The 19,376-nt window shown below is 41.2% G+C and overlaps 1 protein-coding gene across 1 annotated transcript in view; it reads right to left on the minus strand.

Moving 5' to 3' along the window:
* LOC144034485 (pyruvate carboxylase, mitochondrial-like) overlaps window positions 1–19,376 on the minus strand; it is a 174,177-nt gene that overhangs the window by 102,621 nt on the left and 52,180 nt on the right. The window contains exon 11 of the mRNA XM_077543263.1: window positions 17,422–17,584. Coding sequence (XP_077399389.1) covers window positions 17,422–17,584 — 163 coding nt within the window. The remainder of the gene's footprint in view (window positions 1–17,421; window positions 17,585–19,376) is intronic.

Consider the following 19,376-nt stretch of genomic DNA (forward strand, 5'->3'; position numbering starts at 1 on the left):
TGAATAGCAATTCGCTGAGCGCCGCGTCTATGAATGGCGCATTCTGTATTAAATAGGACCTCAGCTGTCGAGCTTATTAGCGGGACGGATTGCGCTTTGCGCGCCCGAGCAGCTGTTTAACAACATCGTTACGAGACAACAAGAGGCTGTCGGTGCGGCGACCTCCTGCCGGGCGGCGTTGACCACGTTGTGCGACCACGTTGTGCGTCCACGTGGCGGACGAGCTGCCAGACTCTTATTAGATATTGAATCTTGCTTATCAACGCGCCACTGCACAGGCGGTCAGGGTGGGGAGGGGGGAGGGGGGGGGTTACTGCTTCCCTCACATCTCAGCCCTCGCCTAAATCGCTCTAAATACTCTTTTAGTGCGCTCGAGGAGTCGACAACAAGATTTCCAGGAATCCTCGGCAGCATTTCTGTCCCGCCGTAGGATCTATATCAGCTGGCATGCCAAAATGGTCGGGCGAGGGACACCCGGCGGCGGCGCGCGTGATGAGGGACGGCTACTTAGCGACCTGCTAGCCTACAGCCAAGACATGAAACGTTCAGGGTTGCAGGTGGGAAGTAGAATAGGAACTAATGGAGACGGAAAACGCGCGGCTGTCTCCGTTACACCTGACTATAGAGTTTCTGATTTTAAACATCTTAGTAACCTAAATTCTAATATTTACTCCATAAAATTCCATTCATTTATTCCCAATCTTGGCTGCATTGTTTCTAGTACGTGCGTGTGGCTTTAAGATTCGTTTGTCCAATCAGATGTCAGCATCTGCGTATCGCCACGTGAAGCTAATCTGCCTTCACAATCAGTCCTGCTGGCCCGTGCAATTTAAAACTAACAATGTTCAGTAATCACTTTTTTTTTTTCAGACCGATACCAAGACCCAACACCACTAGTACATTTGAGACAAAAAAAAAAAAAGACGAATAATGAGAGCTCTCTATCTCAATATGACATTTTTCCTTAAAATGACATGATATGAATGGCATTTTTTTTACTCTTCTAATTTCTAGTTCTGCCATCACGAGTTCCGATGCCTTGAAACAAGGTTGTTTATCAACCCAATAATGAAACCTGCTCTCGGATCTTGTCCATCCCTACTTGAAACTGTATTAGCAATGGAACTGCTTGGTCAAATTTGTCCTCAAAGGGCCCACTACGCTCTAAAAAGAGAATAGTTGAAACAACTTCATTGAATTGCTTTAAGTGGTAACACACAATTGAATTAAATAAATCCAAGTTAATTTACTAAGTTTAATTAATTATGAGGTCATTAAGTTCATTAAACTTATTATATAAATTTTTGATTAACTTAATTCGTGTGTTATCACTTGAAGCAATTCAATTCAATTGGTCAACAATTCTCTTTTTAGAGTGCTGGCTCAAAATAGCGTCACACACTTTTTATTTTTTATTAAAAAAATTAAATTAGGGGCGTCAGGCGATTAATTTATTTTTTATTTGTAATTAATCACATGACTTCACTAGTTAACTCACGGTTAATCACAAATTTTATATCTGTTCTGAAAGTACAATAAAAAAATTCTAGGTTTTCATACTATTGTTAGCAAAAGTGGAAAAAAAAATGTTAAACTCATAGAAATAGTTCAAATGAATTTTTGACGTCTATAGCCGTCAATGGCAGTGAATGAGTTAACTACAACACCATGACTGTTTGAAGTATTTTAATTCATTTAATTTAATTAACACGTTCAAAAATAATGAAAAACCAAACGTGCTAATTGCAACTCAAGCAAAGCATGCTGGGACACGAATCCCCTAACTGGCGATTGAATCTATTTTTAAAGGCGCAATGCGAGGTGCAGACGACACACAAACTACACATTTTCGGCACAGAGTCATTTTTGCACACTGTCTGTTTCGAGTTCTATTTTTTTTTTTTTTTTTTTAGAGCTCAGTATTGTTCATTCGATTTGACATCATCATTGCTTTGAAGCTACACGTGTGGAGAAGATTCAGCTGAAGAAGACTGCCGTGTAAACAAAAAAACAGGTGTCTCTCAGAGTGCCAATGCACATTCGCAAGTGGGGAATAAGTTGCACCCGCTACAGCTTGTTAAATTATTTGTCACTTCAACATCATTCTTCTTTTTAATGCCCTAACCTAATCACAAGAAGTAGCACGTAGACAAATAATGACCAATTCTTCAATCCAGGAAGTGCTCTCTGATTCTTGGAAGCATGGGGTGTCAAACAGAAGGCCCGCGGACCGGATCAGGCCCGCAAAGGGGTTTAATCCGGCCCGCAAGACGATTTTCTAAAGTAAAAAAAAATAATTCAGACCAATTCACTCATTCACTGCCATTGACGGCTATACACGTCAAAAATTCATCGTAACTATTTCTATTAGTTTAACATTTTTTTTCCACTTTTTTTTTTCTTTCTGGAGAAAAAAAAAGAAAAAAAGGAAGGAAAAATAATAATTTCCCACTTTTTTTTTTAACAAGAGTATGAAAACCTCGAATTTTTTAATTGTACATTTAGAACAGATATGAAATTTGTGAATAATCCCGAGTTAACTGGTGAAGTCATTCAATTAATTACAATCTAAAAATTCTAAAATTAAAAAATCGCCTGATGCCCCACATTTTTAATAATATTTTTTTGATTTTTTTTTCGTTCACTGCCATTGGCGGCTATAAACGTCAAAAATTCATTTGAACTATTTCAATTAGTTTAACATTTTTCCCACTTTTGTTTAAAAAAAGTATGAAAACCTAGAATTGTTTTATTGTACATTTAGAACAGATATGAAATTTGTGAATAATCCCGAGTTAACTGGTGAAGTCATTCAATTAATTACGATCTAAAAATTAATCGCCTGATGCCCCACATTTTTAATAATATTTTTTTGATTTTTTTTTCGTTCACTGCCATTGACGGCGGCTATAAACGTCAAAAATTCATTTGAACTATTTCAATTAGTTTAACATTTTTCCCACTTTTGTTTAAAAAAGTATGAAAACCTCGAATTTTTTAATTGTACATTTAGAACAGATATGAAATTTGTGAATAATCCCGAGTTAACTGGTGAAGTCATTCAATTAATTACGATCTAAAAATTAATCGCCTGATGCCCCACATTTTTAATAATATTTTTTAGATTTTTTTTTCGTTCACTGCCATTGACGGCTATAAACGTCAAAAATTCATTTGTACTATTTCAATTAGTTTAACATTTTTCCCACTTTTGTTTAAAAAAGTATGAAAACCTCAAATTTTTTAATTGTACATTTAGAACAGATATGAAATTTGTGAATAATCCCGAGTTAACTGGTGAAGTCATTCAATTAATTACGATCTAAAAATTAATCACCTGATGCCCCACATTTTTAATAATATTTTTTAGATTTTTTTTTTCGTTCACTGCCATTGACGGCTATAAACGTCAAAAATGAATTTGAACTATTTCAATTAGTTTAACATTTTTCCCACTTTTGTTTAACAAGAGTATGAAAACCTTTATATTTTTTGTTTTTGTACATTTAGAACAGATATAACATTTGTGATTAATTGTGAGTTAACTAGTGAAGTCATGCGATTAATTACAATAAAAAATTTGAATCGCCTGACGCGAGTTAAAGATTATTATAAATTAGGGGCGTCAGGCGATTACATTTTTTAATCGTAATTAATTAACTCATTCACTGCCATTGACGGCTATAGACGTCAAAAAATCATTTTGATTATTTCTATTAGTTTTAAAAAATTTCTACTTTTGTTAACAAGAGTATAAAAACCTATAGATTTTTTATTGTACATTTAGAACAGATATAAAATTTGTGATTAATCGTGAGTTAACGAGTGAAGTCATGAGATTAATTACAATAAAAAAAATTGTAATCACCTCTTGCCCCTAATTTTTAATAATCTTTTTTTTTATTATTATTATTATTAATTTGAGAATGAGTTAATCAGCCAGCCACAATCAAAACATATATTCGTAATTTCACAACTTGTACACGGAATCATCATATTTTACACACAAAAAGCTACCGTTTGTTTAAAAAATAAATAAAAATTTAATCACAGGCTGACAAACGTGCTAAATACGACACAAATTCAATTACTGGTAACACAAATACATAATGCAAGGATTAACGTCCTTATAACTTCACTAACTGCGCCACACACGTGAACAATATTTATGCACGTCCGGAGCTCATACAGGCAAAGTGTTGCTGCCCTCCATTTGCATTTGTGTTTTTTTTGGGGGGGGAATACGATTACAGTTGAGCTCGGTAATTTCGGGCTGACCCACAAATAGCAAAAATCTGCATATAATTGGCGAGAATTATTTTTAAGTTATATACAGACGCTCCCCTACTTACGAACATTCGAGTTACGAACAACGGTACATACGAACATGTCTGCGCGCATGTGAAAAAATGTTCGGAAAGAGATGCTGTAAGTTCGATTTTGTATTGCGCACCTTTTTCCGAGTACTGTAGTGCTTCTTTCCGCCGCTAATACCGACGCTTGGCGCTGTGAGAGCTCACCCAGCATTGGAGGCTCAGCAACGTGTCGAGGAGGAGGAAGAAGAAGAAACGCCTGTCGCTCATAGATAAAGCCATCGCACTCTTCGAGCAGCAAGACCCAAATATTGAACGTTGCACAAAGGTTGCAAATCAATTGAATGATGCCATACAGTGCTACCGCATCATTTATGATGAAAAAAAGAAGAAAACTGTGCAATCGTCGTTAGATCGCTTCTTTCGGCCAGTTTCTAGTAAATCCTCCAAGGAAGATACTCATCAACCCTCATCTTCTTCTCCGCGACCCTCAACTTCTTCCTACATTGAAGTTACGGAGGAGGAAGTAACTTTTGAAGCCCATTCCAGCGACGACGAAGAACCTCTCATGATATAAAATCCTCCTCTTCCTCCTCCTCCTCCATCAAATCCTTAAGCATCGAGTACATCTTCCAAAAGTAAGTTCAACTTCATTTTATTTATCTTATTACGTACATGTACATACTGTGTGTGTCTCTCGCTCTCTCTCTCTAACATACGTGGTACAGTACTGTACGTATTCTCTTTAAACATCAATTATAATACAAAATATAGCACTGAAGCAACTTACGAACAAATTCACTTTACGAACGATCGCTCGGAACGTAACTCGTTCGTAAGTTGGGGAGCGTCTGTACCATTATTTTACCGATCCGGCTCACAGAATGTCCTCTACCACACACGAAAGCCAAAATACTAAAAAAAAAACAGTTTGACCAACATAATAGAAGGCTGGCATCATGTGACATTTCGCTGCCCGGAGTGTGACTAAACACGTCAAGCGCGGACTGGACTCCCCTTACGGCTTTTCTTTCATTCCGCGGATGCTTTTGTTCCTTCGCCACTCTGCCCGCTGACAACTTCTGTCAATTACCATCCCACTCCTCTCCATCTTGTGTCGTGTTCCTTTTCCCCCCGAGCTACGTGACCGGCAACATGTACGGCGCTTGATATCAGCGGCAAACATTGCCCACTGCGCCCACTTGCAGGCAAACGCGGCCGCCCACCAACTGCGTCCACTTAAAACTCACATTTGGTGTTATTCCATTTTAGACGACACGCTCCGGCAAGTGTTTAGTGTAAGCAGACTCTCCGCGTCCACTCGGTCACAACGCCCACCTCCTCTCTAATCTCTTGTCAATCCCCGTCTTCCCTGCCTTCACTCTTCAGAGGGCTCCTCGCCGCACCGCCAGGATGGATGGGGAGGCGCGGGATGTCTGCGCGCGCTGATAACGGCAGACTGAAACAGACACGGGTGTGCGCCGAACGTACAAAAGGAGGCCCCCGCGTTAGTGTAGGAAACAGAATCTATTAGGCGTCCCTCGCATGTGACGGGCCGCAGAGAAAGGAGAGCGCCAGGGATGAGATGAAAGCGGAAGTGTTTTTTTTTTTTCAAAGTGCTGGAATAAAGATGAGTAGGGAAATGGTAGAGGAAGATCTGAGGTTCAAGGGAGGGGTGGGGTTAAGGGGTGGGCAGTCCGTGAGGAGGAATGGTGCAAAATGGATGTTGACATTAGGGGTGTGCCCAAAAATCTATTTTCTAAATTCTCATTTAGTACAATTCAGAAACGTTTTTAAATGTCCCAACATTATTTTATACTGTCTTCCGTTTGTGTGCCTTTATTGGGAGCGCTGTTCATGTTGTACCCGATTTGGCCATTTGGTGTGGTTCCACGCGGTCCGATACACTGTTAAATTGTAGCCACATTAGAGAGTAGAAGTAAAAAGTCACGATCAAGTTATTCCAATAAAAAGTTGTTTTTTTTGCAGCGTGGAGCCGTTCTTTTGAGTGATAAAAGCGCCACGAGTAGCGCGCTAATTAGCATTAGCGAGTCAGACTGGAGTAGATCAATACGATTCCTTGGACATCTATAAATTGAAGCAAAAATCATTGTCAATCAAATCATTTTGAATCAAAAATCGTTCCAACTCGAAAATCGATTCTGAATCGAATCGCACACCCAAAAATCGGAATCGAATCATGAGACATTCAAAGATTCTCACCCCTAGTTAACATGTACAATAGGAAAAGGTGATGAACAAGAAGTGTGATTCGACTTTTGAATGTAAAAATAGTGCTTGATATATATTTTTTAAATTACTTTAACCTTCCATAATTGAGACGCTTCAAGATTCTGAACATGAAGAGGCTGCTGATTTGGTCATATGGAGAGAAAACGTGCACGGGTTTGACAGCTACTGCAGACTACAGCACGCATTAAAAGTTAATAAAGTGCTAAGTTCATCATCACGTTCACCGGCGGATCCTCAGCTCGCATTCCCTAATTTGACAGTGACAACTCACGCTCGTGCCTTTGAAATATCTTATCTCAAGGTTAGCCCCATTGCAGGTTTTTCACATTCACTTTGTCTCACTCACCAGCCGGCTTTTTCGGGAATAATCCAGCGTCTTCATGTTGCTTCAAAATATCCTCATAAGCTACACAATGGAACAACAAAATAATATTTGAGTCCATGACGATTTTTTTCCCCTCAATATTGTGATTAGGAGTAAATACGCTATCATTTTTACAAGGTCGTCTTCCCATGTATTTTTTTTTAACAAACACAAGAACTAAATTAGGAAGCATTAAATTAAACATCACATTGCTCGCATTCCTTGCAAAAACCGACTTGGATCCGGCCACCAATCTGATATCACGCACGAACGCACGCACGCTATCCCCGAATGTTATGTGCAGACAACGGCGAAAGAGAAAAAAGAGCCGATTAAAACCGACACACACTCCGCAGCCATGCGCGGTCCAATACAATACAATATCACGTACTGTATTTATAGCGCCCGTCAGGAGACAAGTGAATGATGGCGAGCGCGCGCAAAAGGAAATTATTGCAAAAGAGCCGGATTGAGCGAGGATGAGGAAATGAGGACAGTGCAGACAAATGGAGACAAATCCGAAAGACAAACAAATGAAAAATGGCCACAGAAGAAAGGAGGGTTTTATTGAGGAAACCGGAGACAAGGTGAATATCGAAGGCCCGGGGAGAATGTGATTTCAAAGCGAATTAGGAAAGGGAGGGGGGGGGGGGAAGCAAAAAAAAAAAAGTGACGAATAAGGAGATTTCCATAAAAAAAAGGAAGGAAAAGAATGGGAGTGTAAATATTGGAAGGGGAGGGGGCGTGAAGGGAAAAACCGCTAAAATAAATCGAGGCATGGCTTGCAAAAATAGAGGCTTGAAAAGGATGGATGCGAGGCACGGCAGCACGCGAGGGGACGATGAGGATTGACTGCAAAGAACGCTGGAGAGCGTCGAGCTATGAAACAAAATGCCGCATAAAAGTCAAAAGGTGCCAATAGGTGATAGATGATGAGAGCTGGCGGAGGAAAACAACATACCTGAGAAAGAAGACACATTCGACAACGCACAAACACACCTCCAAAGTCCAGCCGACTGGAATAAACGCGATGGATGGCGGGAGGCTGGAAAAGGGTGCGCCTAATAGACGGCAAAGACATTGTACATGCCAAGACCTGATAAGTATTGAAGAGAAAGGGCAGCCATTATCGTGCGCAAATTAAAAACAACATGTCAAGTGCTTTATGGTCATTTCTTGTCTACATACATCAAGAGAAGAACAGAAATAATGTATCATTAACTACTAAAAGTTACGACAATTAGACGAGTGACATTTGAAAACGGCGTCACTGTAAAGTGGCTTTGGCGTCCTCATAAGAATCCTCATCGTGAAAATAGAGCACAATAATGACATTTTGAGGTCTTAAAATGGTTCTCCTTCATTTGACACCTTTTTTTCTCCCGATTGGATACGCATGATTTCGCCATTTCCCCCAATACAGCTCTGGAAAAAAAAATGATTTTAGTGCCCAGTGTCCACAACAAATTATTTGAGACAAGTCATTTTGGTCATGTATATTCTGTTTTCATAATCACATTGAACATTTTGTGTGTCCACCCTGTCATTATGGGATAACTGCACCTTTAAGAAAGGTACTGCTGTTTTCAGAGGTATTAAAACTAATCATCTAAATACAGTACATTTAGTAATTTTCATCAAATTATGTATGTAATTGGGTGTTGTCAAACTTTACATGTCCACTCTGTCATAATGAAATATCAATGGACATATTCAAAAAAAAAAAATGTTTTTTTCATCAGAAATTCTAAATTTACTTGTTAAATAGTGCAGAGGCAGAAACATGTCCACCCTGTCATGTCCACCCTTTCAGTAATGCTAAGATTAGCCAAAAATGTCCACCCAGTCATTGTCCACCCTGTCAGCAATGCTAACATTAGCCAAAAATGTCCACCGTCATTGTCCACCCTGTCAGCAATGCTAACATTAGCCAAAAATGTCCACCGTCATTGTCCACCCTGTCAGTAATGCTAACATTAGCCAAAAATGTCCACCCGGTCATTGTCCACTCTGTCAGCAATGCTAACATTAGCCAAAAATGTCCACCGTCATTGTCCACCCTGTCAGTAATGCTAACATTAGCCAAAAATGTCCACCGTCATTGTGCACCCTGTCAGCAATGCTAACATTAGCCAAAAATGTCCACCGTCATTGTGCACCCTGTCAGCAATGCTAACATTAGCCCAAAATGTCCACCGTCATTGTCCACCCTGTCAGCAATGCTAACATTAGCCAAAAATGTCCACCGTCATTGTCCACCCTGTCAGCAATGCTGATATTAGCCAAAAATGTCCACCCAGTCATTGTCCACCCTGTCAGTAATGCTAACATTAGCCAAAAATGTCCACCCAGTCATTGTCCACCCTGTCAGCAATGCTGATATTAGCCAAAAATGTCCACCCAGTCATTGTCCACCCAGTCAGTAATGCTAACATTAGCCAAAAATGTCCACCGTCATTGTCCACCCTGTCAGTAATGTAACATTAGCCAAAAATGTCCACCCAGTCATTGTCCACTCTGTCAGCAATGCTAACATTAGCCAAAAATATCCACCCCGCCATTGTCCAACCTGTCAGTAATGCTAACATTGGCCTAAAATGTCCACCCTGTCAGTAATGTAACATTAGCCAAAAATGTCCAATCCGTCAGCAAGCTCACATACAGTATTTTGCTGCCTGCATTTTCAGTGCTTGCAATTAATTTCTGCAACAACAACAAGAAGTTGTTGAGCTTGGCCAGTACGCATTTCCAACAGCATAACATCCTTATACAATATCACTTGCCCACTTAACCCATTCCTTAGCTAAAAAAAAAAACAATGTTATGAAACTCACAGTATGCTGCCCCCGCGACCTGGGTGAGCAGAGGAAAATAAATGGAAAAGTCCATTCAAATGTACAAACATACTCCATCGCAAGACCAATTTCCCCCAAATGAATTAGTACCTTGGCTGCTCACATTGCAAAGAAACAGGTAATCATTACTAATCACATTGTCCGCGCTGGTCGGAACATCCAAAGGCTGATTGCCTCCTGTAATAGCTGGCCTGTCCTCAGACCACACATCATTTCAGAAAAAGCCACTGGGGGGGCTCCGGAGTTTTCCTAAATATTCCATTAAGCTTTGCGGTTAGCAGAGCCACAAATAGCATGAGCTTATTGACTGAGAGCTGCGACGGCGTGGTGAACATTTATCATCCATTTCAACTGTCAAATCTAAGCAATTAAATTGTCTGGCTGCGGATGCAGCAACGATTTCTGTTTGGCTAAATTCAGCCGGATGAAATGTCAAACGATGACACGCAGGAAGAGGAAGCGCCCGGAAAGGCACAAAGGGACAAAAGCAGACAATTGAGTCCTTAAACACTGTGTGAATTTGCTCCAATAATGACTTTGGCCTTGACTGTCAGAACTCCACACATTTTCTCTCAACTCGTCTGCACCTGCTATGCGAGTCTGGTCACGTCCTGGGTATCTACCTGAACGCGCGACCTTCTCGAGGTCAAACGGGTGTTCTCTGAAAACGACACCTTGCAAGGCTGTGTGCCGGTTGGTGGGGTTTTCCCACTTTCGACACCCCTTATTCTCTCTATCATCGTCCATCTGCATCGATTTAGTGGTGCCTTAGTGGATCTCAAATCATCGTTCAGCATTGAAATGAGGATAAAGAATATATGCCCGTGAGGACTGTTCTGTCTATCTGTGTTGCTCCATCATTTATGGTCAAATATTTGCAACTGTCGATGCTAAGCCTTAGCCTATCTATGGCTTTTTTTGCATTGTTAGCATTAAGCTTAGCGGAAGGCAAAGCTGCGGTTGTCGTAAAAAATAGCATGTCATTTGTTTAGGTTTAGTACGACTAGGCTTTACACGATCAGACAAAACACTTTTGTCGGTTGGTTTCCCATAAACATCTTTTTGCAGCGTAACTTAAAACTCAGAGGACCCTGACAACTATAGTACGCAAGCTTTGCTCAACATGGGATAGTATTTCCAAGCCAAAACACAAATTAAGGCAACAAAAGGAGTGTGCTTTGACAATAACAAGACGGCCATTGATACTTCTTTCTTTTTTTCTTTTTTTTTTTGATACTTGATACTTCTACCGATACAGATATTTTGATGAGCAGACTCACAAAAGGACCACAACAAGCAGCAGAGCGGCTTGCCTATTGACAGGTAGCACCAAAATCTTTGAGTCGAAATTCATTTGTGGCGGCCCGCCACTGGTAAATGTGTGTGTGGGAAACACTGCCGCTGTAATGTCTCATTTTACAGCGGCAGAGATGACGTCATTGATCGATCGGCACATGAAAGAAATGACAGCTATCGCAAAATTTGCAGAAAATGCAAAAATATCTTACGATCCAATCCAGCCAATTAAATCGGTCTAAAGTCTAAGTGTGACAATAAATTTCAAGTGGCACCAACATTAATTAATATTAATGTAGACAGCGCTGTCACATTGATTTATGGATGCAAATGCGCTCGGACAAAGAAAAAAAAAAAGATGCGTGTCAACAGTGATGACATGATATGAGGGGATGAATGATGATTTTTTTTTTTATACAGCATTCCATCCAACTGCCAAAACAATAAGGCGAGAATACACACTGCCCCCATCTCTCTCTCTCTCTCTCTCTCTCTCTCTATCACTCGCTCGGTCTTTGTCTTTCTACGCAGGCAAAAACTGCAAGATTAAGGGTTCTGCTTCTCTCCAGAGCTACACGGTTTGCTTCGGGTAAAACAAGCACACTGAATAGCACACGGCAGCGGGGCGGCGACGGGAGGAAACGAAATGAGGTGCCGGGTGTCAGGAGGAGGCGTATAATAGAAACACAGAAGGGAGAGGAACGGCAGGAATTGGCCTTATTACTTGCGACGGAAGGAGGTGGGACAGGTGGGAGCAAAAGCCCAGGATGGAGTCAGGATGAAGAAATGGGAGAGAGATATGAACTTAATCAGTGTTGAGGAATAAAATGGAAAAAAAAAAAAATGAGCGATGGCTGCTGCAGCTATGCGCTATTTTTTCCCAGTTTCCATATGTTGGCTCAACGGGAAGAGAAAAAAATCAAGGTGTCTCTTTAAAGCTCCTCCTCTCTATTTCCCCGCCCACACTTTGCTCTTATTCCGTCTCTGACCCCTTTTTCACACCATGACATCCATCAGCTTGTCCTCTGCCCTGTTTACTCTTTTTACCGTCTTTACAAGCAGACTCAGTCTTGGATTTTGTGGTGGCATCATTCGTTGAAATGCATTGCCCGAGGCCGGAGACCCATTGGACGTCACTGCTTGAGGTTGGGCATTTCCACTAAATTGTCACTACTGGGAAGAAACCTTGCATCTCAGAAAAAAAAAAAAAAAAAAAAAAAGCCATTACGTTGGTATTGCACCTTATATTGCTATCATATGTCAACACAACAGCAATCCAAAAACATGTTCACACCCTAATTTATTATGTTTTAAAAACCACAATTACATCAGTTTGCACTCATGCCGACCAGACGAAAAGCCTTCACAAATGCAAACCACTACAATTACATCATCTTCCCAAATTTTTTTGGTTTTTTTGCATGCCTTCAGAGTAGTACCACAAGACAAACGTCTACTGGGAAAGATAACGTGGGGTTCACTGGACTCAATAATTAAGTTCACCCACTACCACGATCCAAAATTCTTACTTTGCAAGGATAGTAGCACTCAAATTTGATTGACACATTCAGAGAAGTAGAAACACAAAGTTTGTTATTACGTTGCTGCATCACATCCTGAAAGTGATTCTAAAATGGAGGCGGCTTCAAAAAATATATACCTCATAGGACCCTGAGGCTTTTGAGGCTTGAAAAAAAGTATTCTGAGAAAGACGATGGTCACGCTTGGATGCTTTCTCTCACACTTTGGACATGTGAACCCTGTCATGGTGCAGGGTAAATATTTTGAATGCTGTCCACTTCACACACAAAGTCTCAAAGACTTTGGGTCCAAAAAAAAACATTACCGAGTTTGCTTTTAACGCAAATGATGTTTGAAGGAATTCTAAAAAAAAAAAGAAGAAGTAAAGCATTGCGAAAACCAACACGACGCACCCACGCCTACGATGACCTTGTCATCGCTGCCCTTTATTAATCTTTTATTCAACCATTTCCCAAACTGCTCCATCCTGGCGTTTTTGTCTTGATTGTGTTTGGCTCATTCATAATGTATAGCGACTGGGGGAGGTTTTCACTGTGTCAACACGTTTCATAACTCAAAGGCATGGCAAAGTGGTGCGAGGGGGTGCGGGGGAGGGGGGGAGGGGGTTCGAAGTGAAGTGAGCCCAGATAGCGGCATGAGAGAGATGAAAATAGGCGAGCGCGGGGTTGGGATTGTTTGAAGGCGGCAAAGGGGGCGCAGATGAGAGATGAGGAGGATTATAAAGGAGAGAAATATGTACATGGTTTTAAGAAGGATGAGGTGATGCGGCGAGAGAAGGAACACGGAGGACAATACGGGGGGGGTAAAGCAGGCAGAAAAGTCACCCGAGTAGAAAGGTCGCAAGCTATTTCACGGCCATGCTGCCGGGCTCTTTTTTTTTCTTCTTCTTCTTCAAACTCTTCTGTAGTGTAAACTCACACAAGGGAGTAACATAGCTTGAAAATGAGAATGTCAACGGCCTAAAAAAAAAAAAAAACGGGAAGCGCACGTTGCGCTTATTCACGGATTATCCTCCAATACGGGAGTTAATGATGATGTAATTGAAGCACATAACTAAACAAATGTGGGCGATAAATGAACGCCTTGATTGAAATGAAGCTTTGCGCACATAAAAACCATAACCCCCCACCCCCCCCCACCCCCGAAAGACTGATGATTTGTTTTATTGGGAAGTCAATAGCGCGAGGCAAATTAAATCATATTTAAAAAGAGACAAAAGCAAACGGCTGCGTTTCATTTATAGCATCCCTAACTGCACAGACGACACGAGTACAGCTGGTTCGAGAGTCCTGCGTGTGAAAACACGACATTGAACAGTGGTCCGATTGTGCTGTAATGCATATAGCAAGTACATTCCACTCTGGGGGTTTTCTTCCCAGCCAGCTTACCATTATCCCTAATAAAAAATACGCACTTGCGTTTTTATTGACTCTTACCGGCCCTCATTACCACTGAAGAGCTTGCAAGGCCCTTGAGATAAACAAAGATGTGAGGGGATGAGTGATAAAATGCCAGCCGTTGGTGAAAGAAATGCATTTGTTGAGAAGACACCGTTCAAAACGGAAATATATGCTTTGCTTACAATAAATGGCAACGATTAGCCACAATAAGTTAACTCGGAAACTCCAGCCTGTCAATTTGGTACGCGGGCCATCAAATTGTCATAATTAGATGCGGTTTCTGTGATCTTTAGTGTGTACGGCTTTAAAATATGGTGAGTGACGTGGGTGTCGGCCAGTGAGACTGTAGAGTTGGCTAGCCTGGCAGGTGGTCTGCATTAGAAATTTAGCTGTAGAAAAGGCATGAGGAGAGTAATGGGGACTAAAATTACAGATAAAGACAGAATATATTTATATAGCTAAAATAGTGACAAAATTTCTCTTTTTAACACTTTAGAGAATAAAGATATTTCAGTTTCAGAAACAGAAACGTCTCCCACACTTTCTGCTTAGTGTCAAGGTTCGATTGGTGAACGTGTCACATACACAGGGGCGGATCTATTATAGTGGGATGCAGGGCCGCGGGCCACCCCAAGACCTAATTAAAAAACATATATATGTCCAGCCTGTCAATTTGGTACGCGGGCCATCAAATTGTCATAATTAGATGCGGTTTCTGTGATCTTTAGTGTGTACGGCTTTAAAATATGGTGAGTGACGTGGGTGTCGGCCAGTGAGACTGTAGAGTTGGCTAGCCTGGCAGGTAGTCTGGATTAGAAATTTAGCTGTAGAAAAGGCATGACGAGAATAATGGGGGACTACCACTACCGATAAAGACGGAATATATTTATATAGCTAAAATAGTGACACAATTTCTCTTTTTAACACTTTAGAGAATAAAGATATTTCAGTTTCAGAAACAGAAACGTCTCCCACACTTTCTGCTTAGTGTCAAGGTTCGATTGGTGAACGTGTCACATACACAGGGGCGGATCTATTATAGTGGGATGCAGGGCCGCGGGCCACCCCAAGACCTAATTAAAAACATATACATGTCCAGCCTGTCAATTTTGTACGTGGGCCATCAAATTGTCATAATTAGATGCGGTTTCTGTGATCTTTAGTGTGTACGGCTTTAAAATATGGTGAGTGACGTGGGTGTCGGCGAGTGAGACTGTAGAGTTGGCTAGCCTGGCAGGTGGTCTGCATTAGAAATTTAGCTGTAGAAAAGGCATGAGGAGAGTAATGGGGACTAAAATTACAGATAAAGACAGAATATATTTATATAGCTAAAATAGTGACAAAATTTCTCTTTTTAACACTTTAGAGAATAAAGATATTTCAGTTTCAGAAACAGAAACGTCTCCCACACTTTCTGCTTAGTGTCAAGGTCCGATTAGTGAACGTGTCACATACACAGGGGCGGATCTATTATAGTGGGATGCAGGGCCGCGGGCCACCCCAAGACCTAATTAAAAAACATATATATGTCCAGCCTGTCAATTTGGTACGCGGGCCATCAAATTGTCATAATTAGATGCGGTTTCTGTGATCTTTAGTGTGTACGGCTTTAAAATATGGTGAGTGACGTGGGTGTCGGCCAGTGAGACTGTAGAGTTGGCTAGCCTGGCAGGTAGTCTGGATTAGAAATTTAGCTGTAGAAAAGGCATGACGAGAGTAATGGGGGACTACCACTACCGATAAAGACGGAATATATTTATATAGCTAAAATAGTGACACAATTTCTCTTTTTAACACTTTAGAGAATAAAGATATTTCAGTTTCAGAAACAGAAACGTCTCCCACACTTTCTGCTTAGTGTCAAGGTTCGATTGGTGAACGTGTCACATACACAGGGGCGGATCTATTATAGTGGGATGCAGGGCCGCGGGCCACCCCAAGACCTAATTAAAAAACATATACATGTCCAGCCTGTCAATTTGGTACGCGGGCCATCAAATTGTCATAATTAGATGCGGTTTCTGTGATCTTTAGTGTGTACGGCTTTAAAATATGGTGAGTGACGTGGGTGTCGGCCAGTGAGACTGTAGAGTTGGCTAGCCTGGCAGGTAGTCTGGATTAGAAATTTAGCTGTAGAAAAGGCATGACGAGAGTAATGGGGGACTACCACTACCGATAAAGACGGAATATATTTATATAGCTAAAATAGTGACAAAATTTCTCTTTTTAACACTTTAGAGAATAAAGATATTTCAGTTTCAGAAACAGAAACGTCTCCCACACTTTCTGCTTAGTGTCAAGGTCCGATTAGTGAACGTGTCACATACACAGGGGCGGATCTATTATAGTGGGATGCAGGGCCGCGGGCCACCCCAAGACCTAATTAAAAAACATATATATGTCCAGCCTGTCAATTTGGTACGCGGGCCATCAAATTGTCATAATTAGATGCGGTTTCTGTGATCTTTAGTGTGTACGGCTTTAAAATATGGTGAGTGACGTGGGTGTCGGCCAGTGAGACTGTAGAGTTGGCTAGCCTGGCAGGTAGTCTGGATTAGAAATTTAGCTGTAGAAAAGGCATGACGAGAGTAATGGGGGACTACCACTACCGATAAAGACGGAATATATTTATATAGCTAAAATAGTGACACAATTTCTCTTTTTAACACTTTAGAGAATAAAGATATTTCAGTTTCAGAAACAGAAACGTCTCCCACACTTTCTGCTTAGTGTCAAGGTCCGATTGGTGAACGTGTCACATACACAGGGGCGGATCTATTATAGTGGGATGCAGGGCCGCGGGCCACCCCAAGACCTAATTAAAAAACATATACATGTCCAGCCTGTCAATTTGGTACGCGGGCCATCAAATTGTCATAATTAGATGCGGTTTCTGTGATCTTTAGTGTGTACGGCTTTAAAATATGGTGAGTGACGTGGGTGTCAGCGAGTGAGACTGTAGAGTTGGCTAGCCTGGCAGGTGGTCTGCATTGGAAATGTAGCTGTAGAAAAGGCATGACGAGAGTAATGGGGGCTACTACTACCGAAAAAGACAGAATATATTTATATAGCTAAAATAGTGACACAATTTCTCTTTTTAACACTTTAGAGAATAAAGATATTTCAGTTTCAGAAACAGAAACGTCTCCCACACTTTCTGCTTAGTGTCAAGGTCCGATTGGTGAACGTGTCACATACACAGGGGCGGATCTATTATAGTGGGATGCAGGGCCACGAGCCACCCCAAGACCTAATTAAAAAACATATATATGTAAACTATTTGCCCAAAAAAAACTATATGTACAATTGCTCTTTGCATCCAGTTTTCTTTATGCAGCCCTCGTGGAAAAAAGTTTGGACAAACCTGGTTTAGGCTAACACAAGAGACTGAGTCTTACCTCGATCCTGCCGGTGTCAGGCTGGAAACCCCTGGCCGGGTCCTCGGTGGTCACCCTACACTGGATGGCGCAGCCGTTGACCCGGATCTTGTCCTGTCTGAGGCCCAATTCTGGCAAACTGCGTCCGGAGCACACATGCAGCTGGGCGTGCACCAGGTCCACGCTGAGAACAAACAAAAACGACAACCTGTGAACCTGCTAGAAATGGCACCCGTTTCCACCTTTCTATTAAAAACTGCGCTAAGTAGCTCCTCCCGGGCTCACATCGAAGCAGCGAGCGCGTGGATTTGTTGTGGATGGGTGACTTTGTAAAGCGCATCTCATTTGAGCAAATGAATCCGCCACGCGTGAAAGAAAATAAAGCCCACATGAATACGCCGTCAAATAAGAAAACAAATTTGATTAAAATACAAAAGGTGTAATGTGATCACGCAAGTGCGTCTCCTGAGAAAAGCCTGGGTACACTCAAAAAGAAAATCATTAATTACAGTCTATTCTTGTGTCATTAGCGATGTGGAGGTGCGTCATTATAGATATCAGGTTGGAGATTATTATTGGATGCAAGTAGGCCTACAGAAAAGGCCAAAAAAATAATAGTACGTCTGGATTCACGGGTAAACGATGAATTGGGCCAAAAAGCTCATTTATATATTTTTTGCGTCCTCTGATTCGTTGGTAGGAGCGAAATTAATCGATCTAAACCTGTTTTCTTAAAATGGAAGCCAAGGACAGCAGATTACAAATGAAAATAGCAGCGGCCCCACAATTGCACCCTGTGGAATACCATATGTATTTTTTTTCCGTCCTCTGATTCGTTGGTAGGAGCGAAATTAATCGATCTAAACCTGTTTTCTTAAGATGGAAGCCAAGGACAGCAGATGACAAATGAAAATAGCAGCGGCCCCACAATTGAACCCTGTGGAATACCATATGTATTTTTTTTGCGTCCTCTGATTCGTTGGTAGGAGCGAAATTAATCGCTCTAAACCTATTTTCTTAAAATGGAAGCCAGGGACAGCAGATTACAAATGAAAATAGCAGCGGCCCCACAATTGAACCCTGTGGAATACCATATGTATTTTTTTCCCGTCCTCTGATTCGTTGGTAGGAGCGAAATTAATCGATCTAAACCTGTTTTCTTAAAATGGAAGCCAGGGACAGCAGATTACAAATGAAAATAGCAGCGGCCCCACAATTGAACCCTGTGGAATACCATATGTATTTTTTTCCCGTCCTCTGATTCGTTGGTAGGAGCGAAATTAATCGATCTAAACCTGTTTTCTTAAATGGAAGCCAGGGACAGCAGATGACAAATGAAAATAGCAGCGGCCCCAAAATTGAACCTTGTGGAATACCTACCATATGTTCCGTTATACATGTGAATTAATATTGCACATTTTTGTCTGACCACTTTTCTTTTTTTTTTGCTCGACATAGTCACAAAATATATATTTTTTAATTCATCATGATTTTGACAGATGCAACTTGACACTGATGTCGAGTAAAAATAAATAAATAATAATAATAATACAAATTTTTGTTTTGGGATAATTGACCTTTCAGAATAAACTGTACAACGGCAGACTCGACAAGCGAAGGACGTGCACCAAACCAGAAGGCGCGCACACGAGCCCGCCGCCTTCGCGCCCGCTCGTCTCAATTAGCGCTTGTGTCACACTGGCCAAGCAGAAGGACAATTATGCAGCAGCCTGGTGCGAAATGTGTCGCCGGAGAAAGTCACATGACAGAGAACTCGACGATCACGTTGTTGCTTCGACGGCTCCGCTGGCACCCTTAAATAATGAAGTACGTCTCTGATTGACGTGTGCTTTTAACAAAACATCATTTGCATATTCATGACATCGACAAGCGTCCAAATGTAAAAGGACTTATCTTGAAATGCTAATCAGCACATTTAAAAACTTTCTTCTTTTTTTTTTTCCTGGAGAGCTCAG

Source organism: Vanacampus margaritifer, chromosome 15 (genome assembly GCF_051991255.1).
Source record: "Vanacampus margaritifer isolate UIUO_Vmar chromosome 15, RoL_Vmar_1.0, whole genome shotgun sequence".
Lineage (NCBI taxonomy): Eukaryota > Metazoa > Chordata > Actinopteri > Syngnathiformes > Syngnathidae > Vanacampus > Vanacampus margaritifer.